At 44.9% G+C, this 24,892-nt stretch overlaps 1 protein-coding gene across 4 annotated transcripts; it reads left to right on the top strand.

Annotated features, from left to right (window-relative positions):
• Nucleotides 1–346: 346 nt before the first annotated feature.
• Nucleotides 347–24,309, top strand: rusc1 (RUN and SH3 domain containing 1). Of its 4 annotated transcripts, none has more exons than XR_013933014.1 (12): nucleotides 347–364; nucleotides 6,718–6,843; nucleotides 7,181–7,257; nucleotides 8,696–8,870; nucleotides 10,853–10,958; nucleotides 11,106–11,152; nucleotides 13,181–13,440; nucleotides 14,175–14,474; nucleotides 15,562–15,812; nucleotides 17,719–17,883; nucleotides 19,972–22,023; nucleotides 22,082–24,309. XR_013933014.1 is itself a non-coding variant. In XM_080426283.1 (11 exons), exons 2-11 carry the CDS (start codon nucleotides 6,771–6,773, stop codon nucleotides 20,138–20,140), a joined length of 1,623 nt encoding a protein of 540 aa, XP_080282409.1. In that variant the 5' UTR covers nucleotides 347–364; nucleotides 6,718–6,770; the 3' UTR covers nucleotides 20,141–24,309. The 4 variants fall into 4 exon arrangements, 1 of the variants encoding a protein (XP_080282409.1); XR_013933015.1 differs by having other exon boundaries at nucleotides 19,972–22,027; XR_013933016.1 differs by having other exon boundaries at nucleotides 19,972–22,049.
• Nucleotides 24,310–24,892: the final 583 nt, after the last annotated feature.

Here is a 24,892-nt window from a genome sequence, read left to right as displayed (position 1 = left end):
GAGAGAGAGACGGTGTAGGAGAGACAGACAGACAGACAGACAGACAGACAGACAGACAGACAGTAGGACAGCAGAGAGAGAGATGCAGTGTAGGTTTAGTTGGTTCTGTATGTAGATCATTCTATCTCTTGGCACTAATTTAAATTGTTTTAAATATTGTATTTTTAAGGTTCATCATTTATTCAATTTCCACATTCTGTGTGGCAAAAGTGTCCCTCTCACCTTCAGTGATTTGTGCCAGTGTGTGAGTCAGGTGTGTGTGTACACCTTTAAGAACCTATGATGTAGGAGGGGTGCCAGAAAAACAGGAAGTATCATGATTCATGTGTTGGTTTCATTTGAGCGACAGGCTCCCAGGTCTAAGGTACGCACACTCTCTCTCTCTCTCTCTCTCTCTCTCTCTCTCTCTCTCTCTCTCTCTCTCTCTCTCTCTCTCTCTCTCGCTCTCTCTCTCTCTCTCCATGCTGCTGTGAATCAGAATTGTTACTGTATTACAGGTGTAGGAGTGGGTGGAAGTATTTTTAACAACAGTTACAGGAACAGTTAGAACAGGGAAAGAGAGCATAGACAGGAAAGGAACACAGAACTCAGAACAAAAATATCAGGAAGGGACAGTCAAATCAAATATACAAAGTCCAATATGCATAATGTACATGACTAAACATAGCAATGGATAAATGGCACTATGGAAGGCAGAAATGCTTCTTGTGCAGGTGGAAAACATAATTACCCGGTATATAAAATAGCAGCAGGTATATAAAATCACAGTTTGAGATAAAGTGACATGGTTAAAGAATTAAAGAACAGAGCATTACGTATAAAACACATCAAAGAGCAGCAGGTATAAAAACACACCAAAGAGCAGTAACTATACTAATCGTGTGTGTGTGACACCTAATGTAATCTATTATGGAGTTACATTACATACTAGTGTAACATAGTGTAACATAGTGTAATCTAGTGTAATGTAGTGTTACGTACGTAATGTTGTAGACAGTTGGGGAGTGCAGCTACACACAGATAAGTAAACAGTGACGAAGCAGAACGCAATAGGAAATGTGTTGGTCACTGACTCAGCACTCAGCACTCTACTATTCTGTACTGTTCCGTTCTGTACTGTACTGTACTGTACTGTACTGTACGGTACTGTATGGTACGGCACTGTGCTGTAAAATACTGTACTGCACAGTGCTGCACTGGACTGAATCATATACTGTACACGGAGCTCAAAAACAAGGTTATTATCCTTGGTAATAACCTTCATTGACTTCTGCAAAGCGTTTTACTCTGTCCACAGGGGACAGATCCTGGACATTATGCAGGTTGTAAAAATGTGTGTCTGCGTCCTACACACACCCGGGGCAGGGTCATTACGCCCGGCGGTACCGCCGAGATGTTAGATACCAGATAGATAGACCCCGATCCCACAAGGGAAATGCAGTTGTCACGGCAGTACCACAGTTATGAAACACAGGACGGTTAAAGAAAACGAGAGGTAACAACAAAACAAAAATTATAACATTAAAGTGTAAACGGAGGAATTAAAGGCATGAAGTTCCAGAACCAAACAAGATTTAGCTCCCTAAAGAGTACTTCTTGCTTGGCCCGCTGCACTTAGACCGCCCGAGATTTGCGTGTTGTGAGCAGTGTTGATTTCGTCGACTAAAACTGACGAAAAATGTTCGTTGACTACCTTTTTTTTCACTCACGAAAACGAAATAAAATCTAAATAAAAACTAAGCTATGATGACTAAAACTAAGACTAAATATACTGACAATTTCGTCAACAAATAAAAACTAGACTAAAATGTTAGGGAGGGATTAGCAGTACGACGCGTTGTGAGCTTGCGTTGTGAGCTTGTAGATCGGCTATTTTCGGCATGCAGCTAAGTGAAAATCATTTCGATGCCATCAAGACAAAAGACTATGACTAAAACAAAATCAAAATTTGCTGTCAAAATCAACACTTTTTGTATGAGCTATTGGAGCTGTTCGACATCTTGGCAGGAGTACTAGAGGGCGACCTGCTCGCCATCCGTGGGACAGAGGAAGAGCTGGGCTTCGCCCTCATGCCACGCAAGAGTCGGCGAGTGCCCCCAGTGAACATCACCGACCTGGACTTCACGGATGACATAGACATGTTTTTATTTTATTTTATTGAAATCCTTTTTTAAAAGGCACAGGCAGCACAGCTCGTTAAAAACAAGGCAAATGGATGACGCACAAAAAAAGCCAGAGGCGTGTTTCAATTGTGGTTCGTTGGACATTCAACACAACTGGACCAAAAACTACAGTGCAACAAAAAAAACTACACAACAATGTTGGTCTCAGATACAGCGGAGAAACCTTTTATTGTCAGTGGAGGATGAGAGTCTGAAGATATATAGTACTACTTCTCAACATGGGAGAAAACCCAAAGGCGCTGGCATAACATCACCACCGATGTGGCCCCCATGCTGCGCATTGGCCCTTGATGTGTGGTGGTAGGACTGCGTATGGATCATTGACCTTTGGGGGGACGGCATGCTGAGAGTAACACACAAGATCAAGGAGTGTCGTCTGAAGCTTGCTGGCCACATGTGTGTCCAACACCATGAGCTTGTTGGCTGGTTCCAAATGGACCCATTTCGGGCTGTAACTCTTGAGAGTGTACAAATAAGGGTCGGTTTGGTTCCATGTGTACACTCTCAGAGTTAAACAAACAATGAGGATGTTACAGTGTAGATTTAGGACCCTGTCAAATGGGGGTCTGTGATTGATTGATTGATTGATTGATTGATTGAATACTTCATTAACAGTTTGCAAAGACAAGCACAGGGAAGTACAGTTCAAAAAGACACGGCTGCTAGCTGTCAGAAAGGACCTAGCGTTATCTATGGCATCCGTTTGCTTTACTGGCAGAAAATGAATTATAATGACTTTGTCACATGTAGTTTGCTTTGAAGAAATCATTTTTAATTAGATTTTTTGATGACAACGAATTAATGGAAAACTGAGGACCAGCCTGCGCCTGAATCAACGTTTACAGAAGGATCTGGGGGAGTTAGAGAAAAGGGAAATAAACAAAGGAGCCATTTTATTTTGTGGAATAAACTGTCTTGCCTGCAATGTACTTCTGGATTAAGATTTAATTAGATTTGAATTTAGTTATTTTTTAATACCTGTTTCTTATTGTTGTTTTTTTATTTATTTTATTTTTTTCTAGTGTATTTAAGTGTATTTATTTGTAATAAATTGTCAAAAGGTATTTTCATCAGCACTTGAGGCTGATAACAGTTTCACTGTTGTTGAATTGCATGTGACAACAATAAATAATTATTTAAATTAAACTGTGGTATAACAAAAGTCATGCTGTACTGTGATATTGCCAGTGGGGGTGCTGTGGCCGGATACTGCCATATACAATATCTCCATTTTGTTAATTATTACTGCTCATTAATACAGGGGTTATTGTGATTGTTATGGATCATAACTCATCTGTGTGTATATCTGTTGACATGGTGTTTAAATCTCTGCATTCTCTGCATGTGTGACACGTGATGAGTCATGGGGTGTGTGCATTCTTCTCCCGACGGACACTAACATTCTCTCCATCTCTCTCTCTCTCTCTCTCTCCTTCCCATTTATTTATTTACATTTATTCATTTTATGTCTCTCCGTTTTTTCTCTCTCTCTCTCTCTCTCTCTCCCATCCCCATTCTTGTCATCTCCGACTGTTTTTGTCCTCTACTCTGTCTCTCTCTCTCCCCTCATCTCGCCTTGGTCGTACACGCCCCCCCCCCCCCGCCCCGCCCCGCCCCATGCCCCGCCCTGCCCCGCCCCGCCCTGCCCCACACCCCTCCCCCACACAAACTTTGGCTTCTTTATCCCGTCCAATAAGCAGCGTCCTCCTCCCCTCTCCCCCCCTCCCTCTCGTCCCCTTACTTCCTCCACTCGGCCCAGCGTCGCTGCGACCCCCACCCCCAACCCGCCGACCCCCGACCCCCAAACCTCCCCGACCCTCGACCCCTAAACCACGTAGGCAGCGGCGGCGGCGGCGACCCCCCCTACTCTGCCCGTCTCCGCCGAGACCCGGGCTCGGAGAACGCCGTAAGCCGCGGGGGGCGGGGCCACGCTCCGGCGTCCCGGGGCGCTATCGGCCCAGGAAACGACGCCGCCGCCGACTCGGAAACGGACGCGGCGGCGTTCGATTACGACTTCCTGTCCGAGTCCCTCAGTCACTTTGACTCTCTGTACTTTGACGCCGCCGCCGCCCCGCCCGCCCCCGTCAATGCCGCCGCCCCGCCGTCGCCTAGTTGCTCCACCCCTTACAAGAACGTAGACGCCACGTTGTCGTTCTCCACCGCGCTGAGCGCCATGGACTCTCTGCACGCGGCGGACAAACGCACCGCGGCGAACGACCCCGGCGGCTACGTGACCAGGGCCTCCAAAGCGCTGCCCCCTCTGCCCACCTGTTACCTGTACCACCCCAAGAACTGCCCCCTGCACCGGGGCGCGCCTCCCCGCCTCTCCCCCATCGGAGCGCTCTCTCCTCCCTTTCGCTCCGGGGCGCCGCCGCCCGGCACCGAGGGCTCGCGGCTCGGCTCGCCGCTCTTCCCCCGGTCGCACACCCTCCCCGCCCTGGCCGCCCCCCTGTACTACCCTTACCTCTACCCGCCCCTGCCCCCGCCACCCCTGCCCCCCAAAAACCTCTGCCAGGCTACCACTACCACCACTACCACTACCACTGCTGCTGCTGCTACCGCTCTGCAGCCACGTGCTCTCAGTAAGACCTCCTCTCTTCTCTTCTCTTCTCTTCTCTTCTCTTCTCTTCTCTTCTCTTCTCTTCTCTTGTCATTCTCTCTTTCTGTTTTTAATAATGCTTGCTTTACGGTCTGTCTGTCTGTCTGTCTGTCTGTCTGTCTGTCTGTCTGTCTGTCTGTCTGTCCGTACATCCATCCGTCAGTCCATCTGTCTATCTGTCTTGTTTTGTCTCTCTACCTCTCTGCCTGTCTGTTTGCCTGCCTGCCTGCTTGCCTGTCTGTCTGTCTGTCTGTCTGTCTGTCTGTCTGTCTGTCTGTCTGTCTGTCTGTCTGTCTGTCTGTCTGTCTGTCTGTCTGTCTGTCTGTCTGTCTGTCTGTCTGTCTGTCTAAACCGTCTGTCTAAACCATCTGTCTCACTATCTGTCTGTCTTTAGCCGTCCATCCTGTCTGCCCGTTTCTCTCCATGTTGTGTTGCATGTGTTGTTGAACATGCATTTGGTGCAGGACTTGACAGATACTCATTCATTGTCCATGGTGTTTGTAGCGTAGTGGTAATGAAATAGTCAAAGCAAACTAACTGCACTGCTCGTGTGAACTGTATAAATGTTAGCATTTATATAACTGGTTTATATAAATCAATTTATATGGACGTCAAACGGCGTGGTTTAGAGTACGGTGTGTGACACTTGACCTCTGCACACGTGCCACCCCCATCGATTGTCACACAATCCTTTTCCCCTTGCTCTGCATCCGGCGTGTGTGTGTGTGTGTGTGTGTGTGTGTGTGTGTGTGTGTGTGCGTGCGTGCGTGTGTCTGTCTGTGTGTGTGTGTGCGTACGTGCGTGTTTGTGTGCACGCATGTGTGCATGCGGCGCGTGCATGTGTGTGTCTGCGCGAATGCGTTCGTGTGCACGTGTGGGTGTGCGTGCGTGTGCATGCGTCTAGGTGTGTGTATGTGTGTGTAACAGTGAGATGGCACAGAGTCTTCCTTCCCTAGGAACCAGGAAGTGTTCATTCAGTATTGTCCAATCATGAACCATGAAGGTCCAACCAATCAACTACAACAGCTCCTTTCATTAATTATTCTGTTAATTAGTGAAATAATGTAGTGTTGATTAGACATGGTTCACAACTGGAAAATACCAGATGTGTTTTTTTGCTAACTTCAGAGGTCATCACCATGGCAGCTTGTGATGGACATTTTTTCACGCCACACTTAGTTATTGCCACGGACGTGCAAAATGAGCACTCGATAACATTACCAGAAACACATAATAGACCTTGCCTTAGTAAACTCCTAATATGCCATATAGTGTGTATTAATGCCAATGTGCTGCATATTTTAAAATGAAATGATAGTATTTCTGCATTTCTCTATTCATTAATCAGTGTCCTAGATTCTGAATAGAAGCCTCTCCAAGTCTATTGAATGTTTTTTTTATTACGATACGATACGATAATACTTTATTGTCAACTCACACTGAAATTTGTCTTGCGACCCAGCAGCCCTTTATGCAAGACATACACACGATTGATTGAATACTTTATAAACAAATTGCTGACAGCACAGCATGTACAATTACGCAAGCAATGCTAAAAGGCAGTTTGGGGAATTTCAGTAATTGGGACTTATCAGTACAATCAGTGCTTTGGTGTCATATTACATGAACAAAATAAGAGCATTATAATGGGAAAATTATAATGAAAATCATATATTTTTGTTTTGTATTTCTTTAAATAAAAATGTCCCACGGACATGGACAAGTCTTGCCACGGACACATTGATGACCACTGCACACCATGCGCTAATAATCCCTGCGCTCCATTGCTTAGTTACTGTGATTTTGACTATCTACTACTAATAGCACCAATGTTTAGTTGTGGCTTTTTCTGTCTGCGTAGATAAAAAAATGTATGTCTGTGAATCCTACGCTGCCTACTTGGTATGTTAACCCCCGTCTCGCTGTCAATCACAGCCGTTCGTAGCGTCTCATTCGCCGGCTCCGTACAGAGGGGAGGGACTTCCTGGATGGGAGAAGAAGATGTGCATGTTCCTACGAGAGGTCTGATGTCCTCACTCTGCCCTCTGCAGGACAAGAAAGGTATGGACCGAGGGTGTGTGACGCAACGTGTCGTGGGTTTCCGATGGAACTCAGTGGTTCTCAAAGTTGGGGGTCCTTGAGGGGGTTCCAGGGGGTCCCCAGCTAAATTATAGGAACCAAATGGACCTTTACAGGCATGCAACTCTGAGAGTATACCAATGGCGCCAAATGGACCCTTACAGGTCCATTTGGCTCCATTCGTACACTCTCAGATTCACGGGGGTCCGTAATAAATACCAAAGCGTGGGTCCTTGCAAATCAAACGTTTGGGAACCACTGATTTACAACTGACATGGTAAAGGTCTGTGATGTAACCCGTGGTTCTGTGTCCCTCCAGCTCTTGTCAGTGCAGTCAGCGTGGCAGTGGAGGCCATCTTGGCTCAGTTCAGTTCCTCCAGGACTGTAGTACAGAAGGTAAAACTGTCTGTCTGTCTGTCTGTCTGTCTGTCTGTCTGTCTGTCTGTCTGTCTGTCTGTCTGTCTGTCTGCTTGTGTTCACACAGAAAGTGCAGCTCACGCTGCCACATGCACACAGCAAACCACTCAGCTCAAACATTGAGGCCATTTTGTCTACCATAGTGTTGATTTTCTCCCAGCTTGGCACTCTCCTAAAACACTCTGGGTAGCTCAGATGAAAATGCCTGACGTGAAAGCGTAGAATACACGCTCAGCGCCTTGCATAGCGTCAATACGCAGCGCTCTCGTTGAAAACAATTCAAAACATATATACGCTGCGCCCAGAAGAAAAAATAAATGCCTTGGTGGACATGGCCGCTAAACACTCAGCTGAAACTGCTATGCCATTCACAGCTCAGCGACTTTTAACACACGGCTGACGCTGCTACGCCACTCACGGCTCAGCAACGTCAAAGACCTGCTGAAAGGGCCTTTCTCTACCTTATCATGATGTTACCTTGGGTGCATTCGGAAATGCGCACCTCGAGCGCACTCGCCTATTAGTTTGTATTGGCCAGTGCGCTCAGTGCTATATTTCCGAACGCCCCCCCCCCCCCCTAGTGAAACAACGGCTGGGTGCTTCTCAGCCAATCACAGCCACGGGGGCGGGTCGTTCACTGACCGAATCAGTCGCAACACGTTTAGCCGACTCTCCCGTCCCCTCAGGCTATGGGATAGCCCCTCAATTTCAAATGGGGTTGCAAGTACAGTACCGTACATGAATGTTTGTTTATGTTTGTAAACAAATGTTAAGTTGCTATTTATCACTACGAAATGGAGTAGTGATAAATAGAGGCCCGAGGCCAGTGTATGTTTTGAATTGAACTTTTTGAATGCGAGTGCCTCATATTTACTCTATGCTACAAAAACAGCAGCACAGTTACGAGACACTGAGCTTCTACTCTGCGCTGAGCCTTGAAGAATTCATTTTTTCAATTGACATTTTATGATGGGCTATTATGTGTCGGGGGTTTCAAGGCAGCATCACTATCAGTAACTGGTAATTAATTTAACTTACTGTCTGAAAGCCTTTTTCATTTGCACAGGAAAGCTATGCTGTTATTATTGTTATTATTAGACTGTGGTGTATGGTTTATAAAATACAACCAAGCTCAAACTGTCTCCTTAATTCCTAACCTCCTAATGATGTCATCATGTCTCTTGTCCTGTTTCTCCCCCGCCCCCCTCTCTCTCTCTCTCTCTCTCTCTCTCTCTCTCTCTCTCTCTCTCTCATATGCACTTGTACCGTCTCTCCATCCCTCATCCTCTATATTGCTGTCCTCCTGTCCTACTTTCTGCCCTTCCCCATCTCTCCTCCTCTCCTCTCTCCTCTCCTCTCTCCTCTCCTCTCCTCTCCTCTCCTCTCCTCTCCTCTCCTCTCCTCTCCTCTCCTCTAGGCGTTGTCAGGAGACAGCAGTGTGAATCCCTCACTGGGTCGTGTGGTGGTGCAGTGTTTGTGTCCTGCCCTGTGGAGCCTGCTGTCTGACGGCCTCAAGCCCCACCAGAGTGACCTGATTGCGGGCAGGCGGCCAAATTCAGCCTGGGGTTTGGTCCAGGCCTCCACCAAGCCGGGTAAACAAAGCATCCATTTTACCGACTCTCCTCCACAGATCCCCTAGAACAGCTGCTAACAAAGCATCCATTTCACTCACACTTCTCTGCAGAAGTTCAAGATCAGCTGTGATCCTGGGAAGAAAGTCTCTCATCTGTTCGTTACCTTCCTCCTCTCAATAGCCTTCTCTCTTATCCTTTTTTTATCTACAATTTCAATTTAGGTATTTAGCAGACTTCCAGATCAGAATAAATGGCGTCATACCTATGGTATGTCCCCCAGGTCCTATGTATCCAGGGTCCTGTTCCTATTATGTCATAACGGGGCCAGTCAGACCAACGGGACGTCGGAATAATGGGCGTCGGGGCACCTGTCACTGTCAAGTGCTACCGTATGTGCAATTTGGATGTGATAACAAATTCTGTCCACCATGGTTCGCCGTTCCTCGTCAATGCGAGAGGCTGTCAGTTGCTCGCCGTGGGCGCTGGCTCACCTAGCGGCTCGTTTGGCCACGCCTTAAAGCCTAGCTATCGCCACTCCTGCTTTGCTGTGAATGTGAAGTGGTCAAGTGATTAAAAAATCACAGCGATGGGACAGGGTAAATGGTCATGGAAATAGAGTGGCAGGGGAACAATTTAGTGATACAAAGAAACTAGGATACCAGGTGAAGATCAAACCTAGCATCTGTCTAAACAACATGCTATGTAAATAACTTCCTTACGTTTGTGGTCAAGGAAACAGCTGCCTATGTCTGTGTATGTAAGTAAAATACTTTAACTGAACAACCAACATACATCTGCATTGTATTAGTATCTATCAAAACGAACAGCAAGAAGTGATCCAAAGAGAGGTGAGTTCTAGGTAGTGAGGTGGGGTCTGAAGAGGTGAGTGCTAGGGGGTGAGGTGGAGTCTGAAGAGGTGAGTGCTAGGGGGTGAGGTGGGGTCTGAAGAGGTGAGTGCTAGGGGGTGAGGTGGGGTCTGAAGAGGTGAGTGCTAGGGGGTGAGGTGGAGTCTGAAGAGGTGAGTGCTAGGGGGTGAGGTGGAGTCTGAAGAGGTTAGTGCTAGGGGGTGAGGTGGAGTCTGAAGAGATGAGTGCTAGGGGGTGAGGTGAAGTCTGAAGAGGTGAGTTCTAGGTAGTGAGGTGGAGTCTGAAGAGATGAGTTTTCAGACTGCGGTAGAAAATGAGGAGTGAGTGTGCAGTTCTGACGGTCTTGAAGGTACGTGGGGTGCCGTGCCCTTGGCTGCCTTGTAGGGCATCACCAGTGTTTTGATCTGGAGGCAGGCAGCAACCAGCAACCAGTAAAGGGAACACAGAAGGGGAGAGACCAGGGTTGTTATAGTTAAATTAACGGAATAATGAAAACTAGAATTGTGAAAACATATTAGTTACTGTAACTGAAATCAAAAACGATAACTAACTGAAACGGTATGGTGTGTTTACAAAACTTACCAAAAGCAACGAAAAACATTGAGACATTTTCCTCAGTTTTAGTCTTTGTCAAAATGTCATACATAAGTCATTTTAGCTGTGCCAGTTTTAAGCCCTTTTGTTGTCAAAAATGGCCAGAAATATTGTAAATTATTTTTGAAAGTAGCGAATCTACAAGCTCACAACGTGTCACATAGCAACGCTTTGTGAGCTTGTAGATCTGCTGTAATTCTAAGGTTTTTTAATCTTGTTCATGACTACCTCATATTACAATAAAAAACACTAAAACTTTTTTTTTTTAAATAACTGAAAAATGTATGAACATTTCAAAACTATAATAACTTTGGGAGAAATTGAACATTTCTGGATCATTTGGAGGGGTTTCACTGAACATGCTGTGAGACCAGCTTGCTCACATCTGTCTCTCTCACTTGCTTTCTCCTTCGGCCCCCTTTTCATTTCTGTTTTGCTGTCTCTCTCCTTCTGTCTGTCTCTCTCGTTTGTCTCTCGTTCTTCTCTCTCTCTCTCTCTCTCTCTCTCTCTCTCTCTCTCTCTCTCTCTCTCTCTCTGCAGGTCCTTCCACCCAGGGTCTGTACAGTCTCCAGGTGCGAGTAGCATCTCTTCCTCAGCTCAGGCAGAGTAAACACAGGTTCAATGCCTTCCTCCTCGGCCTGCTCAAGTAAGTTTCCCTCCTCCTCTTCCTCCCTATACTGGGCCTTTTAAAGGGACATTACACACTAAAGAGCGACAACAACAATGACATTTGTAGTATTTTTGCACAAATCCCAGATACAATTCATTATCTTTTCTCCGTCTTGATTTTCAGCACAAAATCTCTGGATTTGTGGTTATCCCACCTTCAGTCCTGTAGCGGTGAGTTCCCTAATACATTGTTTTACAAATTAATTAATTAATCAGTTAATAATATCAGTAATACTACACTTTATCTGTGTACCACTTCTCATGAGCACAATTTCAAAGTGCTTCAAACAAGACAAAAATACAAAATATGTAAAATAATAATACACTATAATAGCTGTGTTTTGTTAATACTGCAATACTAATAACCAGGTCATTAGTAATCGAGATTCTCTGAATGTGGTGACATCTGTACCTCTTGATGGTTTAATTTACACATAAGAGCATTTTAAGAAACACAACATTGACTACAATGTTTATATATGTCTATAGGACCATGAGTGTGTGTACCTGCATGTTTAACTGCTGATGGCAGTTTTTTTTAGGGATGTAAGAATATTGTCAACTTTGCAATATCATCATAAAAAATTTGATCATCTATGCCGAAAATGGTGTTGTTGTTTTTTGAACAGCAGCTGATGTTTGCACAGATTCAGTGATGTTTGCAACATCCCCCCCTTGTCAGAAAGCTCAGCCAAACGGCACAGATATCTTCACAGATGATCACTGTGAACACAGGCCATTTGTTAAGACTCCCGTCAATCCTTTTTGCGCGAGCCAAGCCCTGCGTCTTTTTCACCAGCTGTGCTCAGCTCAGAAGATAGCAGACTTTTGTGTGTCCTTGTCATCAAATTCCTGTGTCAGTGGTTCCCAAACATTTATTTTCCTTTGGAGACCCCCTTCTTACATCTGACACAAGCTGACATAGTCCCTCACATGTGTGTTGTCTGACAATGTCGCTAAGCGTTGGGTCCATTCGGACCTAACGTTGAGAAACGGTGAGTTAGAGTGTACCGTATGTGTGTATATTAGTATGAATACTGTCATTTAGACCTGTCACAATTATTACATAATCACCGGATCGGAATGTTTGACAATATAATGACCCTAAAATGCAAGTTAGAATTTTGTTTAAAATGTGGCTCTGCCTCCAAACAGACCAGGCCTCATGACCCACCTGTGATCTTTGTAAAATATCATGTTAAAACTTAAAAGTATACTTTCAAATCGATTGATTGATCATTAAAGCTGCACTATATAACTTTCCTCTTCTACCCCGGATTTGAACCCTGTTTACTGCTGAAATGTGCTGAAATGTTTACCATTGCGTGGCAAAAAATGCGCACTCAGTGGTAAATGTTTGTACTGAAAGTGCTGAAGTGCTGAAAGTGCTGACATTTTTTACCATTGAGCTAATAGAGTCTCCCTGCTTGCTCAGGGGATAAATTGAATCTTGACCATCAGGTACAAATTTTATGTCAGATCCTGTGTCTAGGTGAGACTTGACCTTTGACACCATCTAAATGTCTCAATAGAAGAGCAGGGAGACAAAATACAACCACCCCAATTGTATACGTTATTGTATTAACATACTCTACTAGACAGATTGGACAAAATAAAATTGTATTAATTTTTAAAAAGTTACGTAATGCTGCTTTAAAATAAACATGTTCTGAAAATGCCATTGGGCTACCGTGTTAAGTGGTCAGATGGGTGGCCGCAAGCTCTTTTTGAGATTTTTTTCAAGTGGGCCCTGATCCAGATTTTGAAAAATAATATCATTTCTTAAAGCGAACATTTTTGACTAAAATCTTTGCTTCTGGGGGATTCTACAAATGTCTTCTAAATCCTACAGTTTTTTGGAAAAACGTATGTTTCTGTATCAGCGGTTCGCAAACTTTTTCATGTCAAGGACCCCCAAAATTAAATGTATTTGGCCGCGGACCCCCATCTCAAAATATTTTGTAATAGGGACCCCCCCAGATTCCCAGAAGCAAAGATTTGAGTCAAAAATGTTCCCTTTAAAAAATGTATTATTCAAAGATTTGCACAAATGTTCACGATTTTTCCAAAATAGCGCTATGAGCTTGTAGATCTGCTATTTTTGAATAGCCAAAGAAATCTACTAATGCCACAGATGCGTCCCCTCCCCGGATTGAATGGGTTAAGTGATGGTCTCTGTGTGTCCCCTCCTCCCCCCAGATGTGCTGGAGACGTTCTACCACCCGTGCTCCTTCGTGCGCCTCTCCTCCTGCCAGTCTCTGTTTGAGGAGGTGCTGCTCCTCCTGCAGCCCCTCAGCCTCCTCACCTTCAACCTGGACCTCCTCTTCCAGCACCACCACCACCTCGTCGAGCCGGCCAATCGCAGCAGCCCGGAGGTCCCCCAGCACAGCCCGCCCCCCACCGCTGCTAGCCAGGAGGCGGGGTTCATCAGGCCGACGCCACAGCGGGTGGCGGACAAAGTATGTGCTCAAGTAAAAGTATTCAAAAGTACAAATTACGAAGTGCCTTTTTTCTTTTTTTGTATCGATGCATTGCTGTATTGAAATTTGGGACGATTCCTAAAAAAAAGGTTTAAAAACATAAAATAAATGAATAATACATCAGGCATTTTATGAAAGTTTCAACATTTTGAAAATAGCAGATCTACACGCTCACAATGTGTCATGGTGCGACGCGTCGTTGTGAGCTTGTAGATCTGCTATTTTCAAGTGGTTGATTCATATCATACTATATTTATGTAAGTTTGGGTCCCAAGAGTCCCTTGACTCCCTTCCTAGAAATGTAGTGGATTCAAAAAGCACCATATTTCTATTTGAAATGTAGCAGAGAGAGAGAGAGAGAAAATGTACTTAAAGGACGACTTCACCCATTTTCAACCTATCTCCATACACTGTAATTGGTCCTCACTAATGCTCATGATAATATGGTGCCATTTTATTTTACTCGGTCTGTGTCTCAGAGGAGGGCTGTGAACAGATCATAAACCTGCCTACCAGTGACATCATCGTTGGGCAGTTTTCTTGTTTTTTGTTTTCAAACAAGATTTCAAAGGTTGCATTTTCTTTTGTATCAACGCGAGAACAATGGCTTCCATTATAGCCTGCAGTTTCTATTAGCTTTGATTCCCCATCGATGATACAGTACTCAAATAAATGTACTTAAGTACTGTCCACCACTCTTATCACCACCTCAGGGGTCCCTGTCCAAGGCGCGAGGAGGGGGCGGGGCCGGCTACCTGGAGAGCCTATCAGAGCTGGACTTTGGGAGACCTAAAACCAAGGAGGCCGGCAGTAACGCGAGCTCCTCCCCGTTGGCCGACCCGGTGGAGGAAGCACCGGGGAAGTTGGTCAACGGCGACGCGGGCTTCCTTAAACCTCGCCCGGTCAGCCTGGGCCAGACCAGTCCTCAGCTGATGTGGGTTCAAGAGAAGCAGTTCAGAGATATAGCGCCCCCTGTTGTTGAGGAGGTCAGCCTGACGCAACAAGCTGAACAGGTAAAGTGTCTAGAATTAATAATAAGCTACACCAGGGTTAGGCGGCAACCATTTCGGGAACATGACCACTTAAAGGGATACTTCACTTTCAAATAAAATAAACATTAAAAAAATATATTTTAAAAAAATTAAAGAAGTTATGGCAAAATAAAGGCCCCCTCACACATTAGTAGGACACTCTAATGCGTGAGGGGGCCTTTATTTTGCCATAACTTCTTTCATTTTTTTTAAATATTTTTTTTTAATGTTTATTTTATTTGAAAGTGAAGTATCCCTTTAACTGCTTTTGCTTTTTACCCCTTTTTACCCCTTTTTTCTCCACAATTTAGTCGTTATGCCAATTATTTCCTCCCCACACACATTTCTGTGTGTGTGTTGTCACTGCTGTTGTATCCTCTTAGCTTAGCTGCTTGTCAAGGCTGGAGTGCTCTCCCAGTGGCAGATAGTGAAAACCACCTTTGCTAATTACGTGGTATTATAGGCTGCTTTTTAAATGGTGAATGGTAGATAATGCATTTATATACTGTAGCACCTTTATCCAAAGCGCTGCACGGTGTGCATTAGAGTGTTTTGTTCAACAGGGGTCTCCCCGTCACTTCAGCTCTTAAAGGGACACTTCACCCCAAAAAAAACTTTGTTTCAATGGATTAGTCACCCCATGGAGACTTGAATTCATGGATATTTTTTAGTTTTTGTCTCATTCCTAAGACAATAATTTGATGACCAGCGGACCGGTAGGCAGCGGTTCCGGTAGGAGACGCAACGGAGACTCGTTGTGTCTCCTACCGGAACCGCTGCCGGTCATCAAATTATTGTCTTAGGAATGAGACAAAAAACAAACAAAAAAATCCATGAATTCAAGTCTCCATGGGGTGACTAATCCATTGAAACAAAGTTTTTTTTGGGTGAAGTGTCCCTTTAAGTAAACAGCAAAATATGACAAGAAATCTGGTCACTGAGTTAATGAGAGCTGCAGTGCTGAAAAGCACTTCCTTATTGGCTTCATATCCAGCGGAGCTTCCTTGCCACCTGGTCTGTATATACTCACACTGATCCTGTCCCCCCCCGCCCCCCCCCCCCCCCGCAGGTGCTCCAGCAGGGTTGGGGTGCGATGGTGCGTTGGGGAGGCAGGTTGGGTCAGAACCTGACGGAGCTGGGTCTCTACGCAGCTCAGGACCAGAGGGCGGGGGACGGGGGGCTCTCTGAGCTCCACGGCCCGCCGGGGAGCGACTTCCCTCGGGTGGACAGCGGCGGGGCGGTCCCCTGGGGTCTGGGCCGCTTCTTCGGAGCCGCCAAACATCCCATCAGCCCGCTGTCTGTCCACCACACATCAGCCAGGTTAGTTGGTTCTCCCGTGTGTGGGGTCCGGCGGACCCCCAGGGGTCTTTGGGGGGGGTTCCAGGGGTCCCCCAGAAGACTTTAAGCCTATTATACATTGGCTGTTTTCCAAAAAATCTTTAAAACATTTGATACATTTGGAATATTAAAAAAAAAACATTTCAACAACACAAATTAGACCCCCACTTGATACTATTTGTTATCTCTGGGACCCCAATATAATGACATAATGTACAATCAACAGTGTTAATTTAACTCTCAGAGTGTGCAAATGGAACCAAATGGACCCGAAAGGGTCCATTTTGGTTCCATTTGTATACTCTGAGAGTTACAGACCTGTAAGGGTCCGTTTGGTTCCATTTGTATACTCTGAGAGTTACAGACCCGTAAGGGTCCATTTGGTTCCATTTGTATACTCTGAGAGTTACAGACCTGTAAGGGTCCATTTGGTTCCATTTGTACACTCTCAGAGTTACAGACCCGTAAGGGTCCATTTGGGCCCCTGGTGGTCCACGGACCCAACGTTGAGAAACAGTGAGTTAAGAGTGTATGTTTGTATGAATAGTTTGTGTCATTCAGATCTGTCACAATTATTACATAATCGCCTGTTCGCAATCATTCCAGCTGACCGCGATTATTTTGCTGCATAATCGTTAGGCTATAATCGTTTGCATTCATCTGTATAAAAACAGCTGGATGAAATGAACAGAAATAAATGTCATATATCCATGTATTTTCCCACACATTAATGACATCTATTTGCACAAGCGTCATTTCATAAAAAATAAAAAAAATAGACAATGGCAAAAAAAGTGACCAAGGACCAATCTTCATATAATTGGTCCTCACTAATGCTCATTATAATATATTATTATGGTACTATTTCTGTCTACTCACACTCACCTCTGTCTCAGAGGAGGGCTGTGGACAGTTCAGAAACCCGCCTACCAGTGACATCATCGATGGGGAATCCAAGCTAATAGAAAGTGCAGGCTTTCTCTTCCTGGAAAGTTAGCGCGCTATCATGGAAGCCATTGTTCTCGCATTAATAAAAAATGTAATACAACATTTTAAATCTTTTTTGAAATGACCAAACCTGCCTACCGATGATGTCACTGTTCGTTGAGTTTCTGAAGGTTCAAAAATAGCAGATCTACTATTTTTTTATTTATTTTTTTATTTTATTTTTATTAAGTGTCTGTAAGTGTTGATCTAAAATCAGATTAAGTTGCAAAAAAACATTCAGCGGTGAAGGAAATCCTATATTAAAATTGGCTTAGTATTAATAAAATACCTAAATTGTAAGGTTTAAATGCGGATGATAGGGAGTGGCAATTGGCATCCTCTGAAACCCCAAATGACGGCCACCCATGTCTAGTTCTGCCATTCTCCTGCTATAGTTTAATGGCGCGTGAGTGGAGAATTAGCAACACCAGCTGTTTACCTGGAGGCGCGTAAACTTCTATTATCGGACCGACTGCATTCCCATCTATCATGGACTTGTTTGTGAAGCCAAACACCACAGCACTGCTGTGGGCATGGACGCATGGTTAGGTTTTCAGCCAAATGAAAAAGGAGAGCCAATAAAATACCTTGTAGGGGATTTGTCTTTTTTTTTGCGATGGTACATTGTTTAGTTTGATTTATTGGTAGCAGAACAGAAAAAGGTAACTAAATCATGAATCGTCATTATTTGTATGACAATGAATCGTCAACTAAAATGTACTGATCGTCCCTAGGGTCATTTTACTCTGCCTTTTGATTTATTTTCCTTTATTTCAGTCGGTCTCACTTCTCTCTGTCTCTCTCTCTGTCGCTCTCTCTGTCGCTCTCTTTGTCTGTCTGTCTGTCTGTCTGTCTGTCTGTCTGTCTGTGTCTATCTTTCTCCCTCTCTCTCTCTCTCCAGACGTCCGTCTGAGTGGATCGCTCCGGGGGTCACAGCGTTGACTCGCATGGTGAGCAGCACTTCCACTCCCATGCTGCGGAGGGCGCTGGAGCCCCTGGGAGAGTCCTACTACGCCGATAGAGAGCCAGAGTCACTGGAGATGACGGACAAGCCCAGAGCCCTCAGGTAAACCCATAGAGTTATAATATATCTAGAGGGCGGATTGCCCCGCCCCCAGCTATTCATTTCTATTAAAGTGCTCAGTGGCGTTTTGAAGCACCCGGAAGTAAGAAATATTGGGTCCATGGAACCAATATGGATCCATTCCATTGGTTCCATGGGTCGTAACGCGTCGTGAGCATGCGTTCAAACGGGAGATGCACGCGCAGTAGCATTTTAAGTGCATTCTCAGATTTGACCACCTGGCTTGGCCGCTTCACTGTTCTACCGTCGTTCTGGGGGCTTGGGTAAACCCTACTACACCATGAGTACAAAGGATAGATACTCAAACTTTACTCAACTACAATTGTTCCCAAACTGGGGGTCGGCACCCCCAGGGGGGTCCCCAAATGATTAGCTTAATGTGCAACATTGTTTTCTCACTCCACAGCAAACAAACCAACATACAGTAGGCCTATAAGTGTATAAAGGGTATAAACCAGGGGTGGGAAACTTTGATGATGGAGTCGGCCACTATATTTCCACCCTCACTCTAGAGGGCCACATTGCATTTACTGCAAAAATAGCCGATCTACAAACGTGTCGCACTGCGATGCGTTTTGAGCTTGTAGATCTGCTATTTTTGCTATTTTTTTATTGGACTCCTGATTATTCTTTTATTTTTTTTTACTATTTTTGAATTGGATTCCTGAAAAGTAACATTTAAATTTAATTTCAAATGCATTATATGCGTTATACTTGTGTTAACTTTATGAACTTAAATACAAAAACATTGGACATAAAAAAGACATGTATAATGTTAATACTAGTCATTAAGCTACTATAATATAGACTGAAGTAATTAAAGCGGGTCTTGTTTGCATGTTTGGAATCGTAACAGCTGAAATCAATAATATATCAGTATTACGATATTAACCTGCGGGCCGCATTAACACATCCACCGCCAGAGGTTAATCTCATAATGTACTCACCAGTGCCAAGGTGTTTTTGTTGTTTTTTTGTTTTTTTCATGTCGCCATAGATCTTGTTAAAATCCTTAAGATTGAGCCGTGAACGGTCTGTTTACATCCGCGAGATCTCCCTGTATCTCCCAGTGAAGATCGCGTGTCAAACGGGGCATCCATGTTTGAGTTAGAGCGGATTACGTTAAACAGTGAAATGCGAGGAGAAAAAACTACAGGAAGAGAATTGAGTTTCAGTTTCGTCTGTAGAATGGGAGCGGGCGTGATCGTCGAAACCGGATCCCAAATAATTCTATTTCCTGTCATCAAACCGGAAACGGAAGTGGATCAAAAAAAATCCGAAAGTGCACCCGGACCGCGCATGCGCGAAAAGACCGCAGCCCGTAGGACTACGGGCTCGGCGCTTAACCGTTGGATTTAACGGCCCGTAGAACTACGGGCCCGGCGGTAAAGGTGTTAAGTGAAGGTGAGAGCCACATGTGGCCCCCGGGCCGCCAGTTGCCCATGTATGGTATAAACAAACCAACATACAGTATAAGTGTATACAGGGTATCTGCACATTTCTAAAGTGACAATGTATGGACTTTTAAGATCTTTTTACCTCTAAAATAAGTAAAATGGTCAAACATTGGCCAAATTGTTACATATTACCTAAAAAAGAGGCATACATTGTGAATATATTTATCTGTGGAACCGAGTCAAACTAAAATAATACCTCAACTCCTACACTTCCAAGTGCTTATCAGGGTGGAGGGTCCCCAGTTCAGATATGATTATTTTGGGGGGTCGCGGCCTGAAAGGTTTGGGAACCCTTGCTGTCCAAATGTGTGCTTGAGTTAACCACTTAAACCCTAGTATACGGTTGACCGTAGTCCCTCAGGGCTCTATACTGTACCTAGTGTATTTTCTGTTATTGTGGGGAAAGATTTAGCTGACAATGGCCGATCGATCAAGCCGAGCTTGTCGATCGGCTATTTTCAAAGTATTTTAAAGGACACATACACATAAATACAACCCTCTCGAACCTTGTTTGTGACTGTTCGGGGGTCCATGGCAGGGAGAATTTGACACATACTGTCTTTCTGTCTGTCTGTCTGTCTGTCTGTCTGTCTGTCTGTCTGTCTGTCTGTAGGTCTGTGAGGACGCTCTGCGACCATTCCGGAACGGGGGAGGAGGAGCTGAGCTTCCACAAGGGGGAGGAGCTCGAGGTCCTGGGGGGCGTGGACCACGACTGGATCCGCTGTCGCCGGGGAGACAAAGAGGGACTGGTGCCCATTGGCTACGCCTCCCTCATCATGTGACATCGTAATAAATAGCTGCTGTTGACGAAAATTTAAAAGAAAAAGTGAATTAACAAAAAAAAACGGAAAAAAACGTCTTTTAGGTGAATAGTGAGGTTTCCGTCAGGGGCCACATCCACAGAAAGTGTTTTTTTTTTTTTTTGAGCGACGGAGCACTTTGGATAATCATGTCCAGAGAGCCAGACATGCTCTGAGCTACAATACAAGCCTCCGCTCAACGATTGTGGGCGCGTCTCTCCATCCCTCTGCGTAGGAAAGTGACGTTGGGGACGGTCTCACACACGCGCGCGAGCCCGAACGCTGACTGACCATCAGACACATTGATTTGGGGCTTCACCCGCTGGCGCGCGTTCAATGCGCCGGGACGCTCCGCCTCGTCGGGACGCTCCTCCGCGTCGGGGACGCTCCGCCCCGTTATGGCGCTCCGCCCCGCTTCTTCCATAGAATGGAAGTGGATGGGGGAAGCCCTCGATGAGCGGCGCTCCTACTCCCCAAAAAGTTGAACTAATCACCCCCAGGGCGCTTTGCCAAGAAAAAACGGCGAGGCGGTAGGAAGAGGAGCGCTCCGGTCTTTAACCATAGAAATGCATGGCAGAAAAGCACTTACAGCAACAACAAAAAAACTAAACTAAACGCTTTCTGTGGACGAGGCCCCTCAAGGAGTCACTACTCTGAGAGGAAGACGTGTGGTTTAAGCATTTGAGTTGAGTTGCATGGCCTCAGTTTAATCTGGGCTCTGGTTTTATTTGCATCAACGGCAATCTGCAAAGCCCCCCCCCCCCCCCACACCCACACCCCTCGCTGCCTCCTGAACATGTGAGATCGATGACGATTCTTCTCCGTCGTCGTGATCTGCCTCTGCTTTGATCTGCTGAGTTAACACGGGCGTCTACGTTGCAGCAGATAAATGACTCAAGTCCAGTTCGCTCAGAGTTCGGGGGGGGGGGGGTGAAACCTCGAGCTCCCGCTGCTGTCGGAGTGACGACCGAACTCCCCCCGTTCGTTCTTTCATCTCCTCTCGCTAAGCTGCTAACATCTGAAACCTACCTCCTCCTGCGGAAGAGAATTCGCTGTAACCCCATCATCCCAGTGTTCTTTTTTTCCCGGATCAGTGTAAAATCGGAAATAGACGATTTGACGAGCTTACAATCTTTCAATCAGCCGATTGGCTGGTATATGAGGAGGACCGTCAGTTGATAGCGCGAGTGATTGGCTAGTTTCACTGTTTGGCTAGCAGGCGTTCGGATGGAGAAGCCATGCTTTTTGCCCCGATTTGTACTCGGCTTGCGCGCCGCGTCGCGCACCGGAAATTTACAGCCGATTTACAAGCTTGTGCGGCACCAACGGCGCGCAACCAAGTACACAAATCCCCCTTTAGAGTAGGTGGTCTTGTAGCTCCCGTTGCGTAAAGTAATTAATTAATGAACTGATTCATTAATTTAACAGTAATAATGTTTAGTGATCCGTAGCCGTGTTCCGTGTTCTACTGACCCTTAACCTCCCCTGACCCCGCCTCTCACTCCAATCTCTCGGCTCCTGTGAGTTTGAAAATGTTCCTGCAACTATATTTGACTGTATAAATATACATAATGACAGATATATATATATAAATATAAATACATAGTTCTACGAATAGAGATTGATTATCTTCTCCTGAGATAGATAGTAGATAGATAGATAGATAGATGGAGGAAGAAGAGGGAGGTGATGGCCAAACAGGAAACGACGGCTGAACCGTGTACGTCTGTGGAAAGAAGCAGTTTGTTATGAGTTAAAATGCCATCAGTACTTTCTGTTGCTGCACTTACATCTGCATCTCACGTCAATACAACAAGACACATGCACGTGTGTGTGTGTGTGTGTGTGTGTGTGTGTGTGTGTGTGTGTGTGTGTGCGTGTGCGTGTGTGTGTGTGTGTGTGTGTGCGTGTGTTTGGCTTTAGAATTATGAAACTCAGCCTCTTCTCTCCTGTGTGTTTTTCATGTCGCCATTTGTATTGATATCGTAACCCATAAAGGTTGTTAAAGATTAACCATGTATGCATTGTGCCGTGTGCCAGGAATGACAATATCTATCTACTGTATCCCATATCTAGAGGAAGATCTGCTTTTCAGACAAAACAGTACGCTGTAACTACTGTAGCTCAAACCTTCTGCTTCTTGAAAAATCTCACTGACAGACAGACAGACAGACAGACCCAGGTATCAAAACAACATTTTCGGAACTTTATATGTTCTAAGGGCCGACGCTACTGCTAGTTTTCTCTGCTATAACCAGATAGTTCATTGTATTTCACCTGGTGTCCCAAATGTAATTACTAGTCTCTGATTGGACGGAAGGAATCCAAACCAGAAGTAGTCTGGGTTCCCCGGGAAGGGTGTTGAGAACTGTGTGTGTGTGTGTGTGTGTGTGTGTGTGTGTGTGTGTGTGTGTGTGTGTGTGTGTGTGTGTGTGTGTGTGTGTGTGTGTGTGTGTGTGTGTGTGTGTGTGTGTGTGTGTGTGTGTGTGTGTGTGTGTGTGTGTGTTGTTGTTAAACCTACTGTGGTGATCAGCTAATGCTGCGTTCACACACTAGCGACAAAGCTACAAACTGACCAAGTGTGGCCAGCTACATTGTTGCCGAGTCTCTGTCTGTTGTCGCACACTGCATAAATGAAACAGGTTAAACAGCACAGGGAACTGCACGGCAATAATTAGTTTTTCTTACATTTATGGAAAGGAGCAGGAATTACAGGGAAAGCGGAGCTGGGAGTGGAAATGGCGGGAAACACATAATTGATTGACACTTGACTGCATCATTGGAGCACTGAAAAATGTCGAAGCCAGCTCAACTTTAATTTATTTTTTTGTAGCTTTTGTAGCTCAACGCGCAGCATCGAGTGTAGCTTGCCGTTAGCTTCCGTCAAAAATGACTTGTAGCCTGTCGCTTTGTTGCCACTAGCGTGAACGCAGCGCCAGTCGTTCCTCCATTCCATTCCATGCCATGTTTGGTTTTGATCATACTCATCCATATTAATGCTGGTAGTCTTAGATGTAGTGACTGTGGACGTGACTTGGTTATTTTGAATGTTACTCATAGTCATAGATACATTTAGTTTGTGCCATATACAGTATATATGTGTGTTTGGGTAGTTATAGCGTAGATTGGATATTAATGACTACTATGCATATTTATGAAGCCATTTGTTCATGCTTATTATCTTTAAGGTAATGGTCATTGGTCAGCCAGCTGACCCGCCTCATTTAGTTACCAGAGATCCACGCTCTGATTGGTTAGGTGAGTTCCATACCAAATAGTTGTCTTTTGATTGAATCAGGAAATGTCCCATGCACAAGCATCTCTGTTTTGATTGGCTGGGAGTGTTTCCCTCTCTCCTGATTGGTTGGGGGGGAAAATGTTAGATGTGTAAAAGAATTTAAGCCCTGTCATACAACAATAAGCGAAAAATAGCTGACTTATAAGCTCACAACGCGTTGTATTGGGACATATTGTGAGCTTGTAGATCAGTTAAAATACAGCAAACGTTGGCAAATTTTCTAATAGGGACGCCAGTGTTAATGTGGTATATACATATATTTTTAATTAGATTGTGATATTATCATGGTTAACTCAACACCAAATGTCTTTGCCAAAAATAACCAATCTCCAAGCTAGAATAGGGATGCATGGGGTTCAGATGATTAAAATGAGTGCACATGCATTTGTACCTCATGGACAGAATGAAGACCAGGGCCTTGTGAAGACAGAATCTGATGCTAAGAGATTAAAAATAGACCTCATATTGAATTATGTTGACGAAGCATTACTGTTGATTTGAGTGTGTTTTTCCATTTACGAGTCATGACATAAAGCTGGTAATTTAATTGGACGTTTTTAATCGATGCTATTTAATTGTCCTGGGGTTTTCTTGAAGTGTTTATCCTACTCTTCTCATCTCTATCTATCTCTGTATGCGTGTGTGTGTGTGTGTGTGTGTGTCTGTATGTGTGCGTGTGCGTGTGTGTGTGTGTGTGTGTGTGCGCGCGCGTGTGTGTGCACGTAGCAGTGAGTTCTGTAGCTCTCTCTATCCTCTGATGTGTTGTAGCCTACCCTGTAGCCTATACTCGGTCTGTTCCTGTTGCACATTATAGTACAGTGCCCCCTAGTGTCAGTCACTGTCATGCCCCTGCATGTGCTTGTTTGTAAATACAATAAAAATTCTCTATAGAAACCAAAACCGTCTCTGTCTGTCTTTTTTTCTTTTTTTTTTACATCACAACAAAACCTGAACAATGCAAGGTAAAAGTGTCGTGAAATTCCCCCTATCCAATATCCAGGTCCCTTACCGCCACACCCAATTCAAATGCAAGCTTTATTTTTATCATGCCTGATGTGACAGGGCCTGACATGCCTGTGACAGGGATTTCAGGCCGTCACATCAGGCCCCTCTTCCAGCACTGTGTGACAGGGCCAGAGGGCCTGATATCCCTGTCACACAGTGCTGTGAGAGGGGTCTGATGTCACAAGCCCTGTCACAGGCCCTGTCAGGCCCCGTCACAACGATTTGCTCGCCCACTCACTCACAATTCTGTATGTTTTTATCTTGATTAAATCTTGTATTGTCAGGTGGAATTAAATAAAACACCAAGGTCATGTGACTTGATTTTCGGACTCGCTTTCTTCAGCAAAGAGTAGAATTTGAAAGTAGAAGCAACAAGCGGTAAATACTACCATGATATACTGACCATGATACTGACCATTATACTGACATTA

This window comes from Gymnoscopelus braueri (genome assembly GCF_963280865.1).
Source record: "Gymnoscopelus braueri genome assembly, chromosome: 4".
NCBI lineage: Eukaryota > Metazoa > Chordata > Actinopteri > Myctophiformes > Myctophidae > Gymnoscopelus > Gymnoscopelus braueri.
Note: the sequence above shows the minus strand (reverse complement) of the source record. Positions and strands in the feature narration are given on the sequence as shown.